Source organism: Populus trichocarpa, chromosome 9 (genome assembly GCF_000002775.5).
Source record: "Populus trichocarpa isolate Nisqually-1 chromosome 9, P.trichocarpa_v4.1, whole genome shotgun sequence".
In the NCBI taxonomy this organism is placed as follows: Eukaryota; Viridiplantae; Streptophyta; class Magnoliopsida; order Malpighiales; family Salicaceae; genus Populus; species Populus trichocarpa.
In genome coordinates, this window is record NC_037293.2 from 3,212,168 (window position 1) to 3,229,618 (window position 17,451).

The window sequence follows — 17,451 nt, forward strand, 5'->3', positions numbered from 1 at the left end:
AATGCTCTCTTTTTTAATTTAGTTTTTTATCTTTTAATTTTATCATTTAATATTTGGTTTACTGGGGATTTAATTTCATAATTTGTTTTTTCTTTTCTTTTTATATGGTTATCTCGGTCTAATGAATTACTTTGCAAGTTTGGTAGGTTGACTCAAGTCGTTTTATGTGTTTTTTTTTAAATTAATTTTTTTTTCAATTTCATCCTTGAACATTAGATTAGTTGGAAATCAAGATTTATAATTTGTTTTGATTTTCTTTCTATGGAGTTATCATCGTCTTTTGTTCTAAATCGTGAATTTGATAAGTTAACTCTCAATTCAATATATTGTTGTTTTATTTTTTTAGAAAACGTCATCTTGAATTTTTTTAGTCAAACTATATTTTTATCAATCAACCAGGTTGACTTTGAACCCGTCAAGTCAACCAGTTCATATCAGATCAATTTTTATCAATCAACCAGGTTGACTTTGAACCCGTCAAGTCAACCAGTTCATATCAGATCAACCCCCACATTAACATTGCATGGATATTTTTTTACATTAATAAAATAAAATAATTCACCCTCCAACATAACGCGAGCCAATGATCTATTACTGTAAACTAAAAGATATGATAATTTTACAATAGCGAGCATTATTTACCAAGACACAAAACATTATGGATTGCATTCTTCCCCTCCAATGCAATCTTTAAAAGCTCAATTTAATCCTTGATGTTTTCATAAAAGTTCAATTTGTTCCCTAAAGTATTTTTATTTTTATATTTTTGGTCCCTATAATTTTATGTGTTTAATTATGTTTTAGTACTAAAATTTTAATTTTTTTACATTTCGGTTCTTGAGTATTAAAGGATGAGAGAGAAAGTCACCGGAAAAAGAAATAGGACATACAAAGACTTTGACCAACTATATAAAAAAAAAAGGGGTGATTTTTTGTGTTAGTGAGTTCCTCTTGAATATGGAATTTTAATGAAAGTGGTATTGCTTTTTAACCATGTCTGAAAAAGTAGATGAGGGTACATTAAAGTTTTTTATTTTATTTTATTTTATTTTTTTAGACTAAAATTGAGAGTATTTTAAAGTTCATAAAAATATTTCTAAATTTTTTACACTAATTTAACAATTCCATTGCTTCATATATCTTTATTAGTTTTTTCTTAGAAAAAAAAAGATTAATATCTTGCACATCTATATATTGAACATTGGATTTCTCAATTATATACATAGTGAAAAATAAAAATAAAACAGCATGATTTGCCTCCAAGAAAAAAATAAAATAAAAAGACTAATGACTCCGCCCGTCCTCATAATAAAATAATTATTTAATATGTTTTTATATGAGCTAATTTTATTTTTGAATATAAGGTATGTAAGTTAATTATTATAAGATTTTCCAGTCAAACCATCAAAAATAGTAATGTAAATCACGTGACTACTTTCAATGGTTTAATCTAAAAACCTTATCATAAAAATAAATTAAAATTTAACTTATATTCAAAGATAAATCAGCTCAATAATAAAGTGAAAAATCACATTATTATGTAAAGAACAGGCGGCGCTACTAATTGGATCGGAAGGAATAGGTAGGAAGACATCAGGCATGAACCAAGCAATCCTTCCCTCCGCTCATGAGCTTCCCTGTCCCCTTTGTAGAGAAGAATTCAACAGTTAAATTCATGCACTGAAACTCCATGATTCTTTGCTTGGTTGGCAGAACACCAATTTCAAATCCTGCAGTGATAGACAATTTGACATTGAAATTTACTATCTTTGTGCTCCACTCATCACTTATATCCTTAAAAACCCTATCCTTCAACGAACAAACCGCGTCCCTTCCCAACTCAACCTTCAACCTTGCCTCACTCATCTTTCCAAGATACTTACCTTTTCCAAGAATCTGAGTACTGGAAAGGAGGCCCTTTCTATAATTCACGATGACTTCGACTTGGTCGACGAACAAGTTGACCTTCTTGTTAGTGTTATTCACAGTGAATTCGATGTCGTAATTTGCAGCAAATTGAGGGTTAGAGACTGTGATGTTGGAGACAGATAGGGAATTGAGTCGAATAGCAGGATCAAGAGGGTGTATGACAAGCCATGCAATGAAGATGATCAAGCATAGTATGAAGAAAAACATCACCACAATCAACGTTAACCGGGGAACAAAGGAAGAACGTCTCTTCGTTGACCCAACAGGCTGATCGGAAGTTGTACGATTGTTGTAGTTATTAGTATGCTCCATGAGGATATTCTGGCTTGGCTTTGTGTTTGGGAAGAGTCACAGAGAAGCTGTGGTTAGAGAGAAATATTCAACTGTTAGGTAAGTTTATAGGAAAAAAAAAAAAAAAAGTACCAAGACGCGTGATTCTTTTTAAGGAAAATTCCTAGTAATATTATAGGAGTATAGTATTTAGCGTCCCTGTCCGAAGAGAGGAAACTTCATGAAGTCGACTTCAGATTCTTCCAAGCTGCTTCTTGCCTCCGCTGCGTCACCAAACGGAACAGAATTCCTAGTAATTCAAAAACATAATCATGATCAGTGTCTTGCAATGTAAAGTATGGAGATTCAAAATTAAAAGCATGACAACAGTAGTGAAAGCTTCTATCCATCCATAGAAATAAAGGAGCACCACTACGAGACAACAGTAGTGAAAGACTCATATTATATACTTTTTCTTTCTTTCTTTCTTTTACTTGTTTGTTTTGGAGTGCAACAGATATCATGAACCACACATGTGGAGAGGGAGTGTGATGATAGTTTGGTATATTTTCATGTTGAGTTGATCATTTTGGTACCCACCAACATATTTTTGCAATATATCCTACTACACCACAATACTGGCAGGTTTCTTCTCGGTATAATTCTCGTTCTGCAAGTGTTATGTGATGTTCACCAGGTGAGGGGGGCGTTTCTGTATCTTCGGATTGTTGAGCATGGAGGCCTCTCCCAATAGATATAAACTTGTGTTTGTTGCCATAGTTTCTTGAAGGAAACTATTGAGGACGCTGTTGTTTTTGCCCATAAAATACTAGTTGCGGGGTGAATGAGTTTTGAGCTATTCAAATGATTAGTAAACCAATTTAAATCTTTGATCAAGACTTTGTAGTTATGAGACTTGTATTGAGGGTCAAGACTAGTGAGGAAAGAAAAACAAAAAGAAACTCTTTCTTTGTCAAAGACAGGTTTCTCTATAGCTGCAAGATTGTCAAAGGTACAAATGTGTCCACCAATGGTTTTGTCATCTTCTTTGTGGAGATACGTAACCTGTTGTCTGAGAGTGAATTCATGTTCTTGTAAATCTTATGCATATTCATTATTGAGAGCATTCTTGACAGCATAGGTTTTATCTAAATCCACATCAAGGAAGAGTGTTTCTTCTAAATGCGTCGACGATCTGCCTTCCGCTAAACGATGTATTCTTCGGTTAGTTTTGGTGCAGAGATCTACGTCTATAGTGTTGTTTGAGTATAGTATGATGTACTCAATGGGGGAAAAAGTTTGACATTTTTTTCAATCTATTCTGAAAATGAATTGTCACCGTTGACAGAAAAAACCAAGAGCAGCATAGCCAAATGAAAAAGCTTCAATGCCAAAACTTATATTTAACAATTACCACAGCATATCCATGCGTTTGTCTTGGAGACAAAGGTAATCAATTGTATGGTTACCACGGACAATGACAAAGTGGATAGAAAGAATTAAAAATAAAATAAAATAAAAGACAAGACAAGACCTGGCTGTTCTCTGTATAAATTCAATTGAACTTGAATGTGTGGAAATCATAACAGAAGGCTAAAATCACTAGACAAATGTCAAATGCGCATTGAAATAGAGCAACTTACCACGGATATCATGATTCATGAACTCCGTCCGCTGTCCTCGGCCATCATTCCTTTCAGACTCTTAGCTAACCAGATAGCTGTCTCCCTTGGAGAGACTTTATCTTTCCCGAAAGGTTTTAAAACAACCGCAAGCTCTTCTAACCTGCTTTGCTGAAGCAAATCAGCAGACAATTCTAGAAGTCCTTCAAGTGCCTCTGCCCTCTGCCTGAAAGATTTAACATCCAAAGTTTCCCTTGCTGCTGCTTCCTCTTCAGTGACAGGGGAGTTGGATTTTGGTAGCTCCGATAAATCAAATTGTGGAACCAGAGGGCTGATGTTTCTCAAATCAATTTCTTTAATGCTGAAATGATCTGAAAGACTTGATTTCAAACTCACAGCTTCAGAGCAATTTGATGATTTTAGAGCCATCGGCGTACTCACATTTCTCATTTCGAGTTCATCTCCTACTACATTTAATAGCTTTCCCACATCCACATTTTGAATCCCCATCTCCACAGTTTCCATAGCTGGCTGCTCGGTCCCAACACGGAAACTACTGTGCCGTATAACATGTATTACATCATCAAAAGCAGGAGACAGATGGGCAGCAGTGGGTTTTTCAACAGTTGAATTTTGTAAAATGGCAGCTTTTTCTGACTGCAAATTCTTTTGGCTCGTTGACATTGGTGAGGTAATGGAAGGAGTGGTTTCTGAAACTGGTGATAGAAGTTCTCTTACTGTGAACTTGTCGTCACCACCAGATGCAGATATAAGATTTGATTGGGGCACCATATCAGGGCCAGTACTTGGCCTGCTTAATTGGGTATTAGTATCTTTACAAATAAATCTCTCTTCAAAACTTGAGACTATCAGATTCAGAGCACTGCTTACACCCTCTCTCCCATCACCAACAGTTTTCTTGTGAAGATCTGTGACAACATCCGAGGTTTCCTCTGAGCATAGTATGGATTTATGAGCACATCCAGCACATGCACTGTTTTCCCAAGACAAATTTTCAGACATGCCAGAATGCAAAGTGGTAGCAGGAGAACAACCAGGTGGATGATTTTCTAAGCTTTCCGTGCAGATGACTGCCTCATGATTAGGAAGTGTCTGTTCAGGCATGGCAACAAATGGAGTTGTTGCATCATCACAAAGCTCAAAAGATTGAATTGACATTGAAGATGAGACAGAATTACTGCTTTCTGCCTGCTTTCCTTTGCAGGCTCTGAATAGAGCTTTTTGAGACTCTTGCGATACCTCCTTGGAAAAATAAGGGCGACCATCAGGAACTTGATAAGTATTTTCAGGTTCTTGGTTTTTCTCAGTTGGACTCAACTTCATGTTTCCATTTGGAACATCAGCTCCTGTTTGTCTTGTCCTTCCAGGAAATGAAGATCGCCTAAATAGATTAGGTGTTCTTTGCCTTGGCTTCATGGCAAGTCCATCATCAACATGTTTAATTGGACCAGGTGGAGGAGTCCCATCATGTCTGAGTTTAGTCTTCGGTGAGGACTCAATTATAGGTAACTGCAAAAGTAATTTGGAAAGTAAATGATTATTTCAGCACATCTATCAAACTAGGGAAAAAGTATGGTCAGTTCTGATTATACCTGGTGTTTCAAAGGATGTGATCCCTGGACCTGCTTTGCAGAATCCAAGGCTGCTTTTGCTGGGGCAACAGTTGGTGTATCTGCATTAGACTTTAAACCAGATGCAAGGGCATTAGGTATAAGAGGTTTTGGTGATGCTTCTATGTTACTTCTTTGTGTTGGTGCACTTCCAGACTTTGTATGATTTCCTCTCGACGAGGAACTATTTTCTCTAGGTTTTCCTTCTTTTAAGGCCATCATAATACCTTTGATAGTTTTTGGTTGCTTTGGTTCGACATTGCATCCATGTTCATTATGAGAAGGTTTCATCACCCTCTGCTCATTCATTTTGACAATGCAAACATTGGGACCTCTTTCTTCTTCGCTTGGCATGGGCTCCTTGGTCCCATCTTCATCACCAACAGAAGCTAAATCTGTATCAGTGGCTTTAGTGTCACAATTTGAGACCACTGCTGGGATATTCCGATCACTTGAAGGCAAACTATCCTTATCACTACTAGAACTATTACTGGTCTGGCTTTCATCCATACTTCTTCGAGATTCACGACTTCTAGGAATAGGTTTCTCAGGAGAGCAGGATGTGGGAGGACTGAAGGATGGACGGTACTGATCGACATATGTCTGCAAGTATGGGTGCTTCAAAATCTCGGATGCCTGACCAAAGGAAATGCAGATTGCTAAGATGAAGTCCTGTAATGACAAACTGTTGAAGTTGGCACATAAATTTTAAGAGTCTTACATTTGGACGATGCTCAGGATTCTTTCTCAGCATGCCTTTAATGAGTGTTTTCCTGCAGGCACAGACATTTAATATTAGAGCTAAGCAGTGACTCAAAGGTGGATCGCCATCAACATAGCACAGGACAGAAACAAAACAAAAACAGCAAAGCTATCCATTTTCGTAGAGGTAAGGTGGTTAAATTGCCAGGACTCAAATGAGATCCATTATATGATCTTCAAAAATCTAGTCTTCTGTTCATCATCAAGCCTTGAGGAGAAGTAGTAAGAAGGAAAAAATGACACATAGAAAAGATGAAGCTGCTTCTCAGTGCAAATTTATTCAATACAAAAATTTAGAATGAAGGTGTTCTCAGCTTGCCCGTGATGCATGTGAAATCAATCATCAGGTGTCCCCATTTAAACCTAACAACAAAAGGTATAAACATGAGAGAAAAGTAACAGTTGCTTGATGCCAGGGACACTGTGTAATAAAATCTTAATCTATTATATAATTGAATATATTGTGTCCATTAATGTTCTCTAATGAAATTTGGGGTAAGTGAATTTTAATCCTCTTTAACTTTTTCAAAACTTCTAATTCAATCTTTCAACTCCAACTTTTCTTGTTTGAATATCTTAACTATTTAACAATCCCTAATCAGGTACATTGTTTCACAAATACCCTTATGTAGATATTTAAACTAATTGTCATGTTATTGATAAAGAGGGTATTTGTTCAAAATGAACTTTATTGGAAGTCTGTACACAGTTTAGGTATTCAAACAGGAAGAGTTAAATTTCAGAGACATAGATAGATATCACACTAAAGTTGCAAGTAAAAATGCTATTATCCCACCAAGATAGAGACTGCATGTCCACACTGTTGTTTCAAGCAATGATTGAAGAGCATATTAGATCATTAACGTAATTTATAAAGAGGAATGTCACAATTCATCTTTAATACTCGTATCAACAAAAAAACCAACAAGATAATTAACATGCAGAAATCAATTTGAATAATCACACTTGCAGCAATAAATGATAGGAACCTTGTCTATCAATTAAAATTTCATATGGTTCCAGTTTTCTGCCATAACTGCATAGATTGTTTTGGTAGCCTGTATGGCTACAAATAGTAATTGCCTAGTCAACTCCTAAGTACAGTACCATAGTAGGCAATGTGAGATGGATGTTGTTTATTGTCAAATACACAAGCAATAAGCTTTACGACAGTCCATGGAGACTTACAAAGACGGAGAATAGCAGGAAGGCAACGGGCCAATAGAAGAACGATTTATCTTGCTAATCAATCCTGCCATGTCCTGCAAATTTGACATCTTGATGCAATTAGGGAGTGAAAATAAAGAAACTTGTACAATTAGATGTAGATGAAGTCAATCAAGTAAACAATGCCTTAATGAGAAGCTTGACATTAAACCCTACATATTTAGCATGCCAAATTGAACTCTGAAATTTTGGTGCAGGAATAAAGGCAAATAGAACATAAGTTGGTTCCTGATTTCTGAAAATATATTATGCTGAAATTACATAGCATCCATGCTCTGTCAAATTGTTGGCAGGTCATGGGTGCTAGTTAGCTTAGCAGGTAAAGTCACTTGGCATCACATCAAGCAATCTGGATCAAATCCCGCTCACACCTAGGATAGAAACAATTTACGGAGGTCTGGGGCTACCCCCTATTGTGAAGCTCAAAGAACATCCTACTGATGAACCAAAAAACAGGTACAGTAAGTCAGCTGGTACTGGTATTACACTTATTTCATCTCCGCAACATAACAATCAAGCAAAAGCCATGAATGGGTCATTACAGTATTCCAAATGCTTTAGAATTTCCAGTGACTATCAAACTCCAGGAACTACTTACAAATGTCAATGTTGTGTCGTTCTGTTGCTTTACATAAAAAAATAAAAAATAAAAAAACAGATTGATAATAAAGATACAAGAGAATTTCGAGTTCTCATTTTACAGTGTCATGAAAGATATTATTATACAGACAAGCGATTCAAGTAATAAATTACACAACTTGTCATAAAACATTAAGTGAGATATCACAATCTATGTATTAAGCAAGTTGTAGGGGCCAAAGAGCTTCAACAAATTTCCAACGATAAGATATGTAATGTGAAAAGAACCATGGGAAATCTTACAAAAGCTTTAAAGGCAGGACGACGAGCAGCCATCTCATACATACAGCACCCTATTCAACAGAGGGACGTTTTAGAAAGGCACTACAAGTAATAAAAATCTCAGATATGACCTAGAAAGCACATACCCAAGGACCAAATATCTGATTTGAAACCATAAGGAATATCTGCAAGTAGTTCAGGGCACATGTAATTAGGAGTTCCAACCACCTGCACAAAAGATAAAAAACAACTTTTAGTTTCAAGGTTGATAATTGGAAATGCCAGTAGTTATTATGTCTCTTCAATTATAGTATACTGTACTCGGTAATTTCCTTGGTGTCTAGGGAAATTAACTTCATCATAAAGGAACAATCATGTTTACAAGTTTCATTTAATCTTGCAGTTTGGGTTTAGATCTATCTCCAACTAAGTACTCAGACTAGTTTGCTCGACTTTACAACTACAGATGATTTTAGTTTGACAGGATACATACAAGTGAGAAATAATTAACCCTGGACATCCTACATACTATTTAGTAGTAAAGTTTAGATGATATACAATTATTCTTTTTTGGTATTTAAGGAAACTACATAGTAGTAGGAAAAGGAATTTGACGATATAAATTTAGAAATATTAAAGCCTGGACATCCTACATATTATTTTGTACCAAATTTTAGCTGTTCTGAAGTTTTTTGTTTTTGGTAGATAAAGAAACTACATTAGTTGGAAAAGCAATTTGATGATTTAAATTTAGATTTACAAAAAAGAAAAAAAAATAGTGTTATTAAAATATACAATCCAGCATCTTCTCATAAACATGATGGATTTCAATCAACGTAAGATTTGTCGATGAGAATACAAATGAATCCCAATGGAGTTCGACTATAAAGTTTAATACCATAGTAAAAAATTAATATAACAAACTTTAGCCATCAGATATTATATGCACTTAGTAAATAAAAAAATGCAGCATTTCTACTAGCAAAATTCATAGATACACATATCACAGTACATTACATCCATCTGGCTTGATAGCAAAGATTTTAAAATGAGTCCTGGATTCAAAATGAGATGGTTTCACAAGCTCATGCTTCACATATATTCTATTTCTGAGAAAAAATATACCAGTAAAAAAAAGAAACATCTTGAAGGGGAAGCAAATGCAGAACAAACTCTTCTCTGTGCTCAATAAACAAATGACAGCAAACGACCCAAAAACAATAAAAAATTAAAGAAAAAGCAAAGCACATACTGAGGAAGCCAAGTCATCTGCTTTCAGAGTCTTAGCAAGTCCAAAATCCCCTAAATATTACCAAGAAAAAGAAAAGCAAAATCAAGACATAAACATAAAAAAAAATCCAATGATACAACAACTAAATGTTGATAAAAAGAGCAACTCACCAAGGCGAACATCCTGTTCTTTGGTAAGAAAGATGTTGGAACACTGCAAAGAGAGTGCTTCATAGGTTCAATCCATTACACCTCCAAAAGCAATAGAGAAATTCAAATTCCTAATCCAAATACTGATAATTCTTCTTACTTTCAGGTCCCGATGTAGAACAAAATTGCCATGCAGATATTCCACCGCTAACAGTAGTTGAGTGAACCACTTGCAGAGTTTCTGAACAATTTTCAATATCATCAACAAAACGACAAGTCAAAACAAAACACAAAAAAAAAAAAAAAAAAAAAAAACACAACAACCAAGCAATTGTGTTTGCTTACCTCTTCAGGAAAATACACCCCATTTGATTTTTTCATCAATTCAGCCCTGTTACCAAATCCCAAAACCAAAAAACACAATCGAGTCTCGTAAATTACCAAAACCTTGTAAGCCAAAACTTGATTACTTAAAAAACAACACTCACATGTCTCCACCTTCACAATATCCGGTAACAATACAAACATAGCAACCCTACAACGCCAATGCACACAACAAATTAGCTCAATTCCATAAATATAAATCGTAAATCAAAGGAAAGTCTCACCTTCTCAACCCATGCTTCTTTAAATTCCACAATGTACGGATGCTGAATTCGCGCAATCAGCGCCATCTACATTAAATATAATTCTCAATATCTCCATATAAAACAAAACCTAAATATTCGTTGAAGAATATGAAAAATACTGAGACTTACTTCTTGATGAGCAGATCTCCGGCATCTCTCAGTTTGTCTCGCAAGCCTGATCTTCTTCAACACATACCTAACCATTTCTCAAAATAAAATAAAATAATCAATACATTGCAAAAAAAAAAAACTGTTACTAAAATACATAAACAGTAGAATAGAAGAGAGAGATTACTTCTTCCTCTCCGATTTATGATGAACAAGAATAGCAGCACCAAAAGCACCACGACCGATCTGCTCCATGATTTCATACTGATCCATTCGTGACTCCATTTCTCTCTCGATCTCCTCTTCTCTTCTCTTATGTCTGTTAAAATCACAATCACATTTTCTTCAATTCAAAATGCATTATCTGAATCTCCACCACCGACGAGTCTTCTTCTTCATGCATCTCAAACCGCAATTCCTTTGAACTGTTTTCAATTAAGATTTCATTAAACTTGAATCCAATCCACTTCCTTCCTTTCTCTCGCTTACTTCACTCTCTTTCAACTTCCAACTACTACTTTTGAGTAAAACTTAGATTAAAAAAAATTGTATGGTCTTCTTTTTAATGAGTTAATTAGCTAATGAACATTTAATACACACACTTACACTTCTATTAATACTTGCTTTAATTAATTTTCAAGTATACGCTTCCTCCTCACTTTCTTTGAGTGGAAACCAGAGGAGTTATGGGTATTAGTGAGCTTCAGTCTACGCCGACATTAACAGCTACCTTCTCTGTGAGTCAATTACATTCTTTCAATATAAACTTAATTAACGAATAAGATCACATTAAATTTATATTACCTTCGTCATCTTTATTTTAAAATTTCTAGATAAAAAATGGGTTACTAAATATTTTTAAAAATGTTAATATTAATTTAATTCATAGTTTCAAATATAAGATTTTATTAAAATTCTCCAGGTTAATAGTTAGAAAAATAAAATAATTTTATAGGATTCATTATATATAACTAATGACATCTTATTATTTATTTTCTAGATTTATTTTAAAAAAATAAATAGATAAAATATCAACATATTACTTACTCTCTATCACTCACTTTGGAAAAATAGATATATAAAGAAGAAATAGGTAATGAATTTTATTTTTTCTACTTTTTTTTCCCTTGAAAATAAAATTAATAAATAACTAATATAATACTACCAATCACCCCATATATACTATTAGTTTGGACAGCATCAAACAAGATTAGACTGGATAAATAATTATCTTGTCGTTTGTTTTGTATTGGACCGAACAATTTGCCTTATTTTTTATTTAATAGACACTAGAAAAGACTCGATCGACCCGAGATCTAGACCGGAATGGGTTTAACAAAAAATAAAAGAATGATTAATTCGACCTGACCTGGTCAAAAACTCAAGTCAACCTACGACCGAGTCGACCCAAGATAAAACATATGTAAAATATCCATTGACTTATATATATATGGGTCGACTTGAGGCAAGGCTCAAGTCATGGGTCGAGATAGTCAATCCGATTGACCCAAATTAAGAAAAAAAAATCAAAGTAGCCTCATTTTGACCATTATATATAATAATTATTATTTTTATCTTTATGTGGATCCGGGTCAGTAGTTAACCCAACCTGTGATCTGGATCTGGCTCCAGGTTAACCCTCAAACCGGATTTTAAAGTATGATAATTTTTATTTTTATATTTTTGTTGACCTGGGTCAACGGTTAACCCGGCCTTTGACTTAAGCTTGTCCCCAGATTAACCTTTAAATTAGATTTTAAAATTATAATAATAATTATTTTTATTCTCACATTGATCCAGATTAACTAGATTAATATTTATGCAGAGAATTTGATAAATTTATCATACCCTTTTTAATAAGAAGAAATTTTATCCACTAAAACAAACTTGGGCAAGACACAAATTAATTTTATACTGTCTAAAAACAACTCCACAACAAAATTATCTTATCTAATCCATCATTATCCAATATACCTAACACTACCCGAAATCTTCCATGCAGACTATTGGCCAAGGATGAAATGCCATTACTCTCATTTATATTTTAACTAAAATTAATTAATGATATAAAATGACGTGATTTTGTTTGAGATATTTAGACTTAAAAAATATATAAATTATATTTTAAAATTTTATTGACGAGTTAAGTTTTATTTAGCTGGAATGATTTTTATCTGAAAGCATGTGAAAAGAGCATAAGCTTTTTAGGTTTTAATTGATTAAATTAATATAGATAATCATGACTGATGGCAACACATTATTATAACACTGAAGCTCACATGAGCAAAAGAAATCATTTTCTTTAGACGGAGCGAGTGGGTGAGAATTGTTTAATGGGTTAATTATACTAGCATCACGAGGTTTACTTCTTCTTTTTTTTTCTTTTTTTTACTTTGCTTTTATTTTTTAAAAATCATAGTTTATATCTTATAATTTATAAATAATGCAATACTCTATGTTCTCACCTATGTATATATATAAAATAAAATAAAAATTTAATTATTTACAAAAATATCATTGTTTTTTAATTAATGACTAAAAAGTTTTTAAATAAAATATTATAATTTTATTATCAAATTAAAAAAAAACCCTCTAACCACCGTCTCACTTTTTTTTTTTGGAAGGCTGATTTGTTTTTGTTTTTTAAAAGAGTTTTTGAAATTTTTTTATTTTTTTGCTTCAAATTAATATTTTTTGATATTTTTAGATCATTTTAATGTACTGATGTTAAAAATAATTTTAAAAAAAATATATATTATTTTAATATATTTCAAAATAAAAAATATTTTAAAAATTAACTGTAATTACACTCGAACTGCGCCACCTAAATCCATCAAACCAAAATAACAATTTGCTGGAACTCAAATCCGCTACAAAAGATAGTATTTGCTATTATTTTTCATTTCTAAAGATTTGCATCTCTTTTATTTATCAATTTTGAAAATCTATTTGAACTGTGTAACCTAAGGTCTTTTCTCCAAAACACAGTAAATTAGGGAAATTTTTCAGAGCACTTCAAGTCTACTGAAGAGTACGAAAATACAATGGATGCAAAAAGTTTTGTCTAAATCATATAGGTATTAAACTCGACTCAGAGTTTAATCAAGTTAAAAAATTAAAGATCAAGTTTTGGATCAACTTTAAAAAATTATAAAAAATATATATATTTAAGATTTTAATATCTCACATGAAAAAATTAAAAAATAATTCATATAAATATAAATTAAATATATTATAAATAATAAAATTTAACATATTATTTTAAAATATTATTTTATCCCATATTAAAAACATATTATTTTCTTCTTTTAAGTTAAAATATTTAAACCAAAAACATTTTTTATCCTACATTAAAAAAAACATAATTTTATTATTGTGAACATAAAATATATATACTATGGTTTTCAATTTCATATTAAAACATAAATTTTTTTTTAGTATTTATATAGTAAATTTTAAAATAAATTAGTAACTAATAAAAAAAATAATAAGCTTGTGTGTATAAAATTAGATGGAATAAAAACAAAACCTCTAATTGTCCCCCTCCATATGCACAAGGGAATGCCCATGCTTTATTGACCTTCCCTTTTACCTTTATTTATAATTTGTTCTTGTCCCTCTTTTAACTCTTTTAACTGAAGCCATTATTTTTTTTTGTCCCTTCTTTTGGTTCCATGTCATGTTCATGGACATGCTTTCAAAAAATATTAATTAGATCAAAGATTAAATTTTTTAGTTTGTCGCACAAATGTCAGGTTTTGTTGGATCATGGGTTAACCTAGCGGGTCAGACAGAATTTACTGAATCATTACATATTTGTTTTTTACTTTTTCAAATTTAACTAGAATTCTAAATTAACCTGTTAGATGAGACTGAATGTTCTAACTGTTGTGTAAACTAGCATGATTCCTCTTTCCTTACTTCTCTTCTGTCTTACCAAGAAACCATCATAAAAGTGACCGCAGGTGCCAGATTGGTTATAATAATGGTTATTTTTTAAATATATTAAAATAATATTATTTTTATATTGGTATGTCATTCAAAAATATATAAAAAAGTTTTAAACAAAAAAAATCAAAATTTAATAAAAAACCGTTTAGAATATAGCTCCAAACAACCTTTGAATTGTATGTCTTCCAAACATTTTTTTATATATATAACTCAATCAACTTGGGTATATCACTTCATCCTTAGCTTCTGTTTTAAGCCAGATGACTTTTCAACTCTTGCTCTACCACCGCCTCTAAATTTTTTTATGACGCTTAAAGAATAATTAGTGGTATCATATTAGTTATTTTATATCTCTACTGTGAAGAAAAATTAGACACTAAAAGAAGAGAAAAAATAAAATCCATGACCCATAAAAAATAATAAGAATATCTCTACCTCCAATTCTCTGTTTTACCTATCCAGGGTAACTAATAAAATACTACTAGTTACTTACTAAGCATCGTAAAATTTCTCACATACCTCCTTAGCCAAACAAGTCAGAAAGGACCTGTTTGAGAGTGTGATTGCAGTTGCTTTTCAAAGTGCTTTTCATTCTAAAATAAATCAAAATAATATTTTTTTTATTTTTTAAAAATTATTTTTGAAATCAGCATATCAAAACATAAAAATAAATTAATTTTTAATAAAAAATAAATTTAATTTTTTAAAAAACACGAGTTGACTCGCATTTCTAAACGCAATGAAAGCCATCTCCACCAACCTCCAAAGATGCTACTACTCACATTTTAAAAACGTCATCTCTTGATTTGCGAGGATGTATGGTATAAACTCTTTAGTCGATAAACATGACTAATTTATCACCGCTGGCAAAAAAAAACTTAGACTTGTTTAGGCAAAGATCTTGTGAATTTTACTGGTAAACAAATAATTGTTTTATCAATGGTGAATTTGCATGCAACTTTTGTTTTTTGGTTGAAATAAACTACCTTTTTTTTATTGAGACAAAGAAGAGATAAAGAGAGAAAAATGAAGAAGGGAGAGAAAGAAAATGGAAAAGGAAACTCATATGCGGTTTGTGTGTTTATGTTATATTATATATAAGAATAAATTCATATTGTTATCTTTCTTTAAATTTTATTGACAAAAAAATAAATTAGACAGTGAAAAAAAAATACTAAACTATAGAAAATTATCCATTGTTTATTTAAGATTTTGAGAATGGATAAATCTGATTTATCTCCGATGAATAATTAATATTGCCCACAAGCTGTCTTAAAGTTTAGTCACTCAACATTTCCATTTGTTTTAACTAAATTATTATCCATTTTGTTTAAAAAAGAAATGATAAATTATACACAGTACCCATTACAAACGAACCAACCCCCCCCAAAATAAATAAATAAATACATAAATAAAATACATACCGCCAACTGTTAAAATGTAATCTCTCTACTCCATTATTATATATTTCGGCTAATTAATTTACTCTTGTATGCTCTAACTACAATCATCTATTATTTTTTATGTACTGATACTATGCAAGAGAATTGTTTTTTTTTATTAATGTGGGTGTTCGGGTTAGCTTGCGCGCTCCTCGACTAATTCTACAGGCTCTGAAGTTAACGACCATGTAAGCTTCCAATGATCATTATATTAACAACCATAATGGCTCAAATCTAACGTTCACATGGGAATATTGAATTTATGTCAAAGAATTTACATGTATTTCATTAAAATAAAAAAGAATTTACATACTTATTTTTAGCATAATATATAAATACAAAAAGAAGTTATATATATATAAATACTCAAAATTAAGCAATAATATAAAAGTGACGTCGAACTCATTCTGAGTATATTATTAGCATATATATGACAATAATATCAATCAATTGATACGAATTCCATGGACTCTTGACCGGTGGATATAATTGTTTCTTTTTTAATCATAGTTTTGTGATGTTGGCAAAATTATTTTTCAAGAAAAAACAAAATGCGGACAAATTAGACGATGCCATGCCTCGACTTGCATATGCTACCTTCACTTGAGCTGCTCCTACCACCAAATCCAACGCAAGAACTCGAATATAAAAGGGAGAAGAGTTAGAAAGAAGATTAGGTAGGAGAATCTTACCATAGCAGCCACAAGAAAAAATTCACCTGGGATTGGTCATGGAGAGTTGAATGTTGGTGAAGAAAAGAAAAGGGTAGAATCTCAATATTTTCAGTAACAATTCTTTGACTGTGTTTAATGCGTGATTATGCTGTAATTTGTCATTTTCATGAAGATATCCAACTAATTGCTAAACAGTAGTATAATAATTAGTCCATTTTCAGTGTCTTGAGAGGCTTTCTAATTGATTTAACAGAAGATTAAGCTATATGATCTTATATTAAATGGTGCAACAACTCTCCATTGCATTTAAATGTAAAGGGATACAATATATACAGGAGGAGTCATGAAGGTTACCTAATTTGCCATCCTATCCTATAGTAGTTGATAAGATCAATGCCTTAATTTAATTAAGGGGTAGTTGGCATGGTTTGCATTTGAATATGCCTTCCTTCCTTTCCCTCCCACCAAAGGGAGAAAGGGTGGGGAAAAACCTAGGAAATGAATAATAATTGAATTTTATGTCTATATTTGTTTGTTGAAACCTACCAATATTATTGTTTCAATCTAACTGGAAATTAAAGCTTTGGTAGGAGGAAAGTAAAGACTCCAAACTATAAATTGTAAAGAATAGGAGACCTTCTAATAGCTAATTAACTAAGAGAAAAATAGTTCAAATTGAACTTCAAATGGCTTAGATCTTAACAAAAAAAAAAAAAATGACCTGGTTAATAGTTTAGATTTAGATTTAGCAATAACACTTGTTGCATGTACACCTAAGTGCTTTGAAATATCACATGAAAAGAGATGATTGGTATACATATGGAAAATGACTAGACATGAACTAACATGGCTGCCTAGGTGGTTACACACATGTCAGATGATGCGGCAAATAGTTGGGTCGTGTATCAACGATGCGGCTGTTAACATGACTGATAACGTGGTTGCCAAGTCGGGCAGGTCGGTTT

At 32.3% G+C, this 17,451-nt stretch overlaps 2 protein-coding genes across 4 annotated transcripts; both read right to left on the reverse strand.

The window, feature by feature from the left end:
- Positions 1 to 1,441: 1,441 nt before the first annotated feature.
- Positions 1,442 to 11,165, reverse strand: LOC18101988 (serine/threonine-protein kinase Nek5). 3 transcript variants are annotated; one of them, XM_024608792.2, is made up of 15 exons: positions 10,607 to 11,156; positions 10,441 to 10,507; positions 10,291 to 10,356; positions 10,171 to 10,217; positions 10,028 to 10,073; positions 9,843 to 9,923; positions 9,704 to 9,746; positions 9,555 to 9,604; positions 8,449 to 8,530; positions 8,324 to 8,373; positions 7,403 to 7,476; positions 6,174 to 6,225; positions 5,435 to 6,088; positions 3,843 to 5,351; positions 1,442 to 2,509 (listed from the first exon to the last, which is right to left on the reverse strand). In XM_024608792.2, exons 1-14 carry the CDS (start codon positions 10,702 to 10,704, stop codon positions 3,858 to 3,860), a joined length of 2,904 nt encoding a protein of 967 aa, XP_024464560.2. In that variant the 5' UTR covers positions 10,705 to 11,156; the 3' UTR covers positions 1,442 to 2,509; positions 3,843 to 3,857. The 3 variants fall into 3 exon arrangements, with proteins under 3 accessions (XP_024464560.2, XP_006378991.2, XP_024464561.2); XM_006378929.3 differs by lacking the exon at positions 1,442 to 2,509 and having other exon boundaries at positions 3,574 to 5,351; positions 10,607 to 10,844; positions 11,026 to 11,165; XM_024608793.2 differs by lacking the exons at positions 1,442 to 2,509; positions 8,324 to 8,373; positions 10,028 to 10,073; ... (2 more) ...; positions 10,441 to 10,507; positions 10,607 to 11,156 and having other exon boundaries at positions 3,574 to 5,351.
- Positions 1,594 to 2,241, reverse strand: LOC112328674 (NDR1/HIN1-like protein 3). Its single transcript, XM_024608758.2, has one exon. The coding sequence runs from the start codon at positions 2,239 to 2,241 to the stop codon at positions 1,594 to 1,596; it is 648 nt and encodes a 215-aa protein (XP_024464526.2).
- Positions 11,166 to 17,451: the final 6,286 nt, after the last annotated feature.

Bases quoted from the DNA above. Each gene is read 5' to 3' on its own strand.
- LOC18101988 (XM_024608792.2), bottom strand. From the start codon at position 10,704: ATGGAGTCACGAATGGATCAGTATGAAATCATGGAGCAGATCGGTCGT. The intron at 10,357-10,440 runs GTAAGTCTCAGT...TATTTAATGTAG, and splicing joins GGAGATCTGCTCATCAAGAA to ATGGCGCTGATTGCGCGAAT. The intron at 8,531-9,554 runs GTATGTGCTTTG...TCTTTTGTGCAG, and splicing joins CAGATGACTTGGCTTCCTCA to GTGGTTGGAACTCCTAATTA.
- LOC112328674 (XM_024608758.2), bottom strand. From the start codon at position 2,241: ATGGAGCATACTAATAACTACAACAATCGTACAACTTCCGATCAGCCT.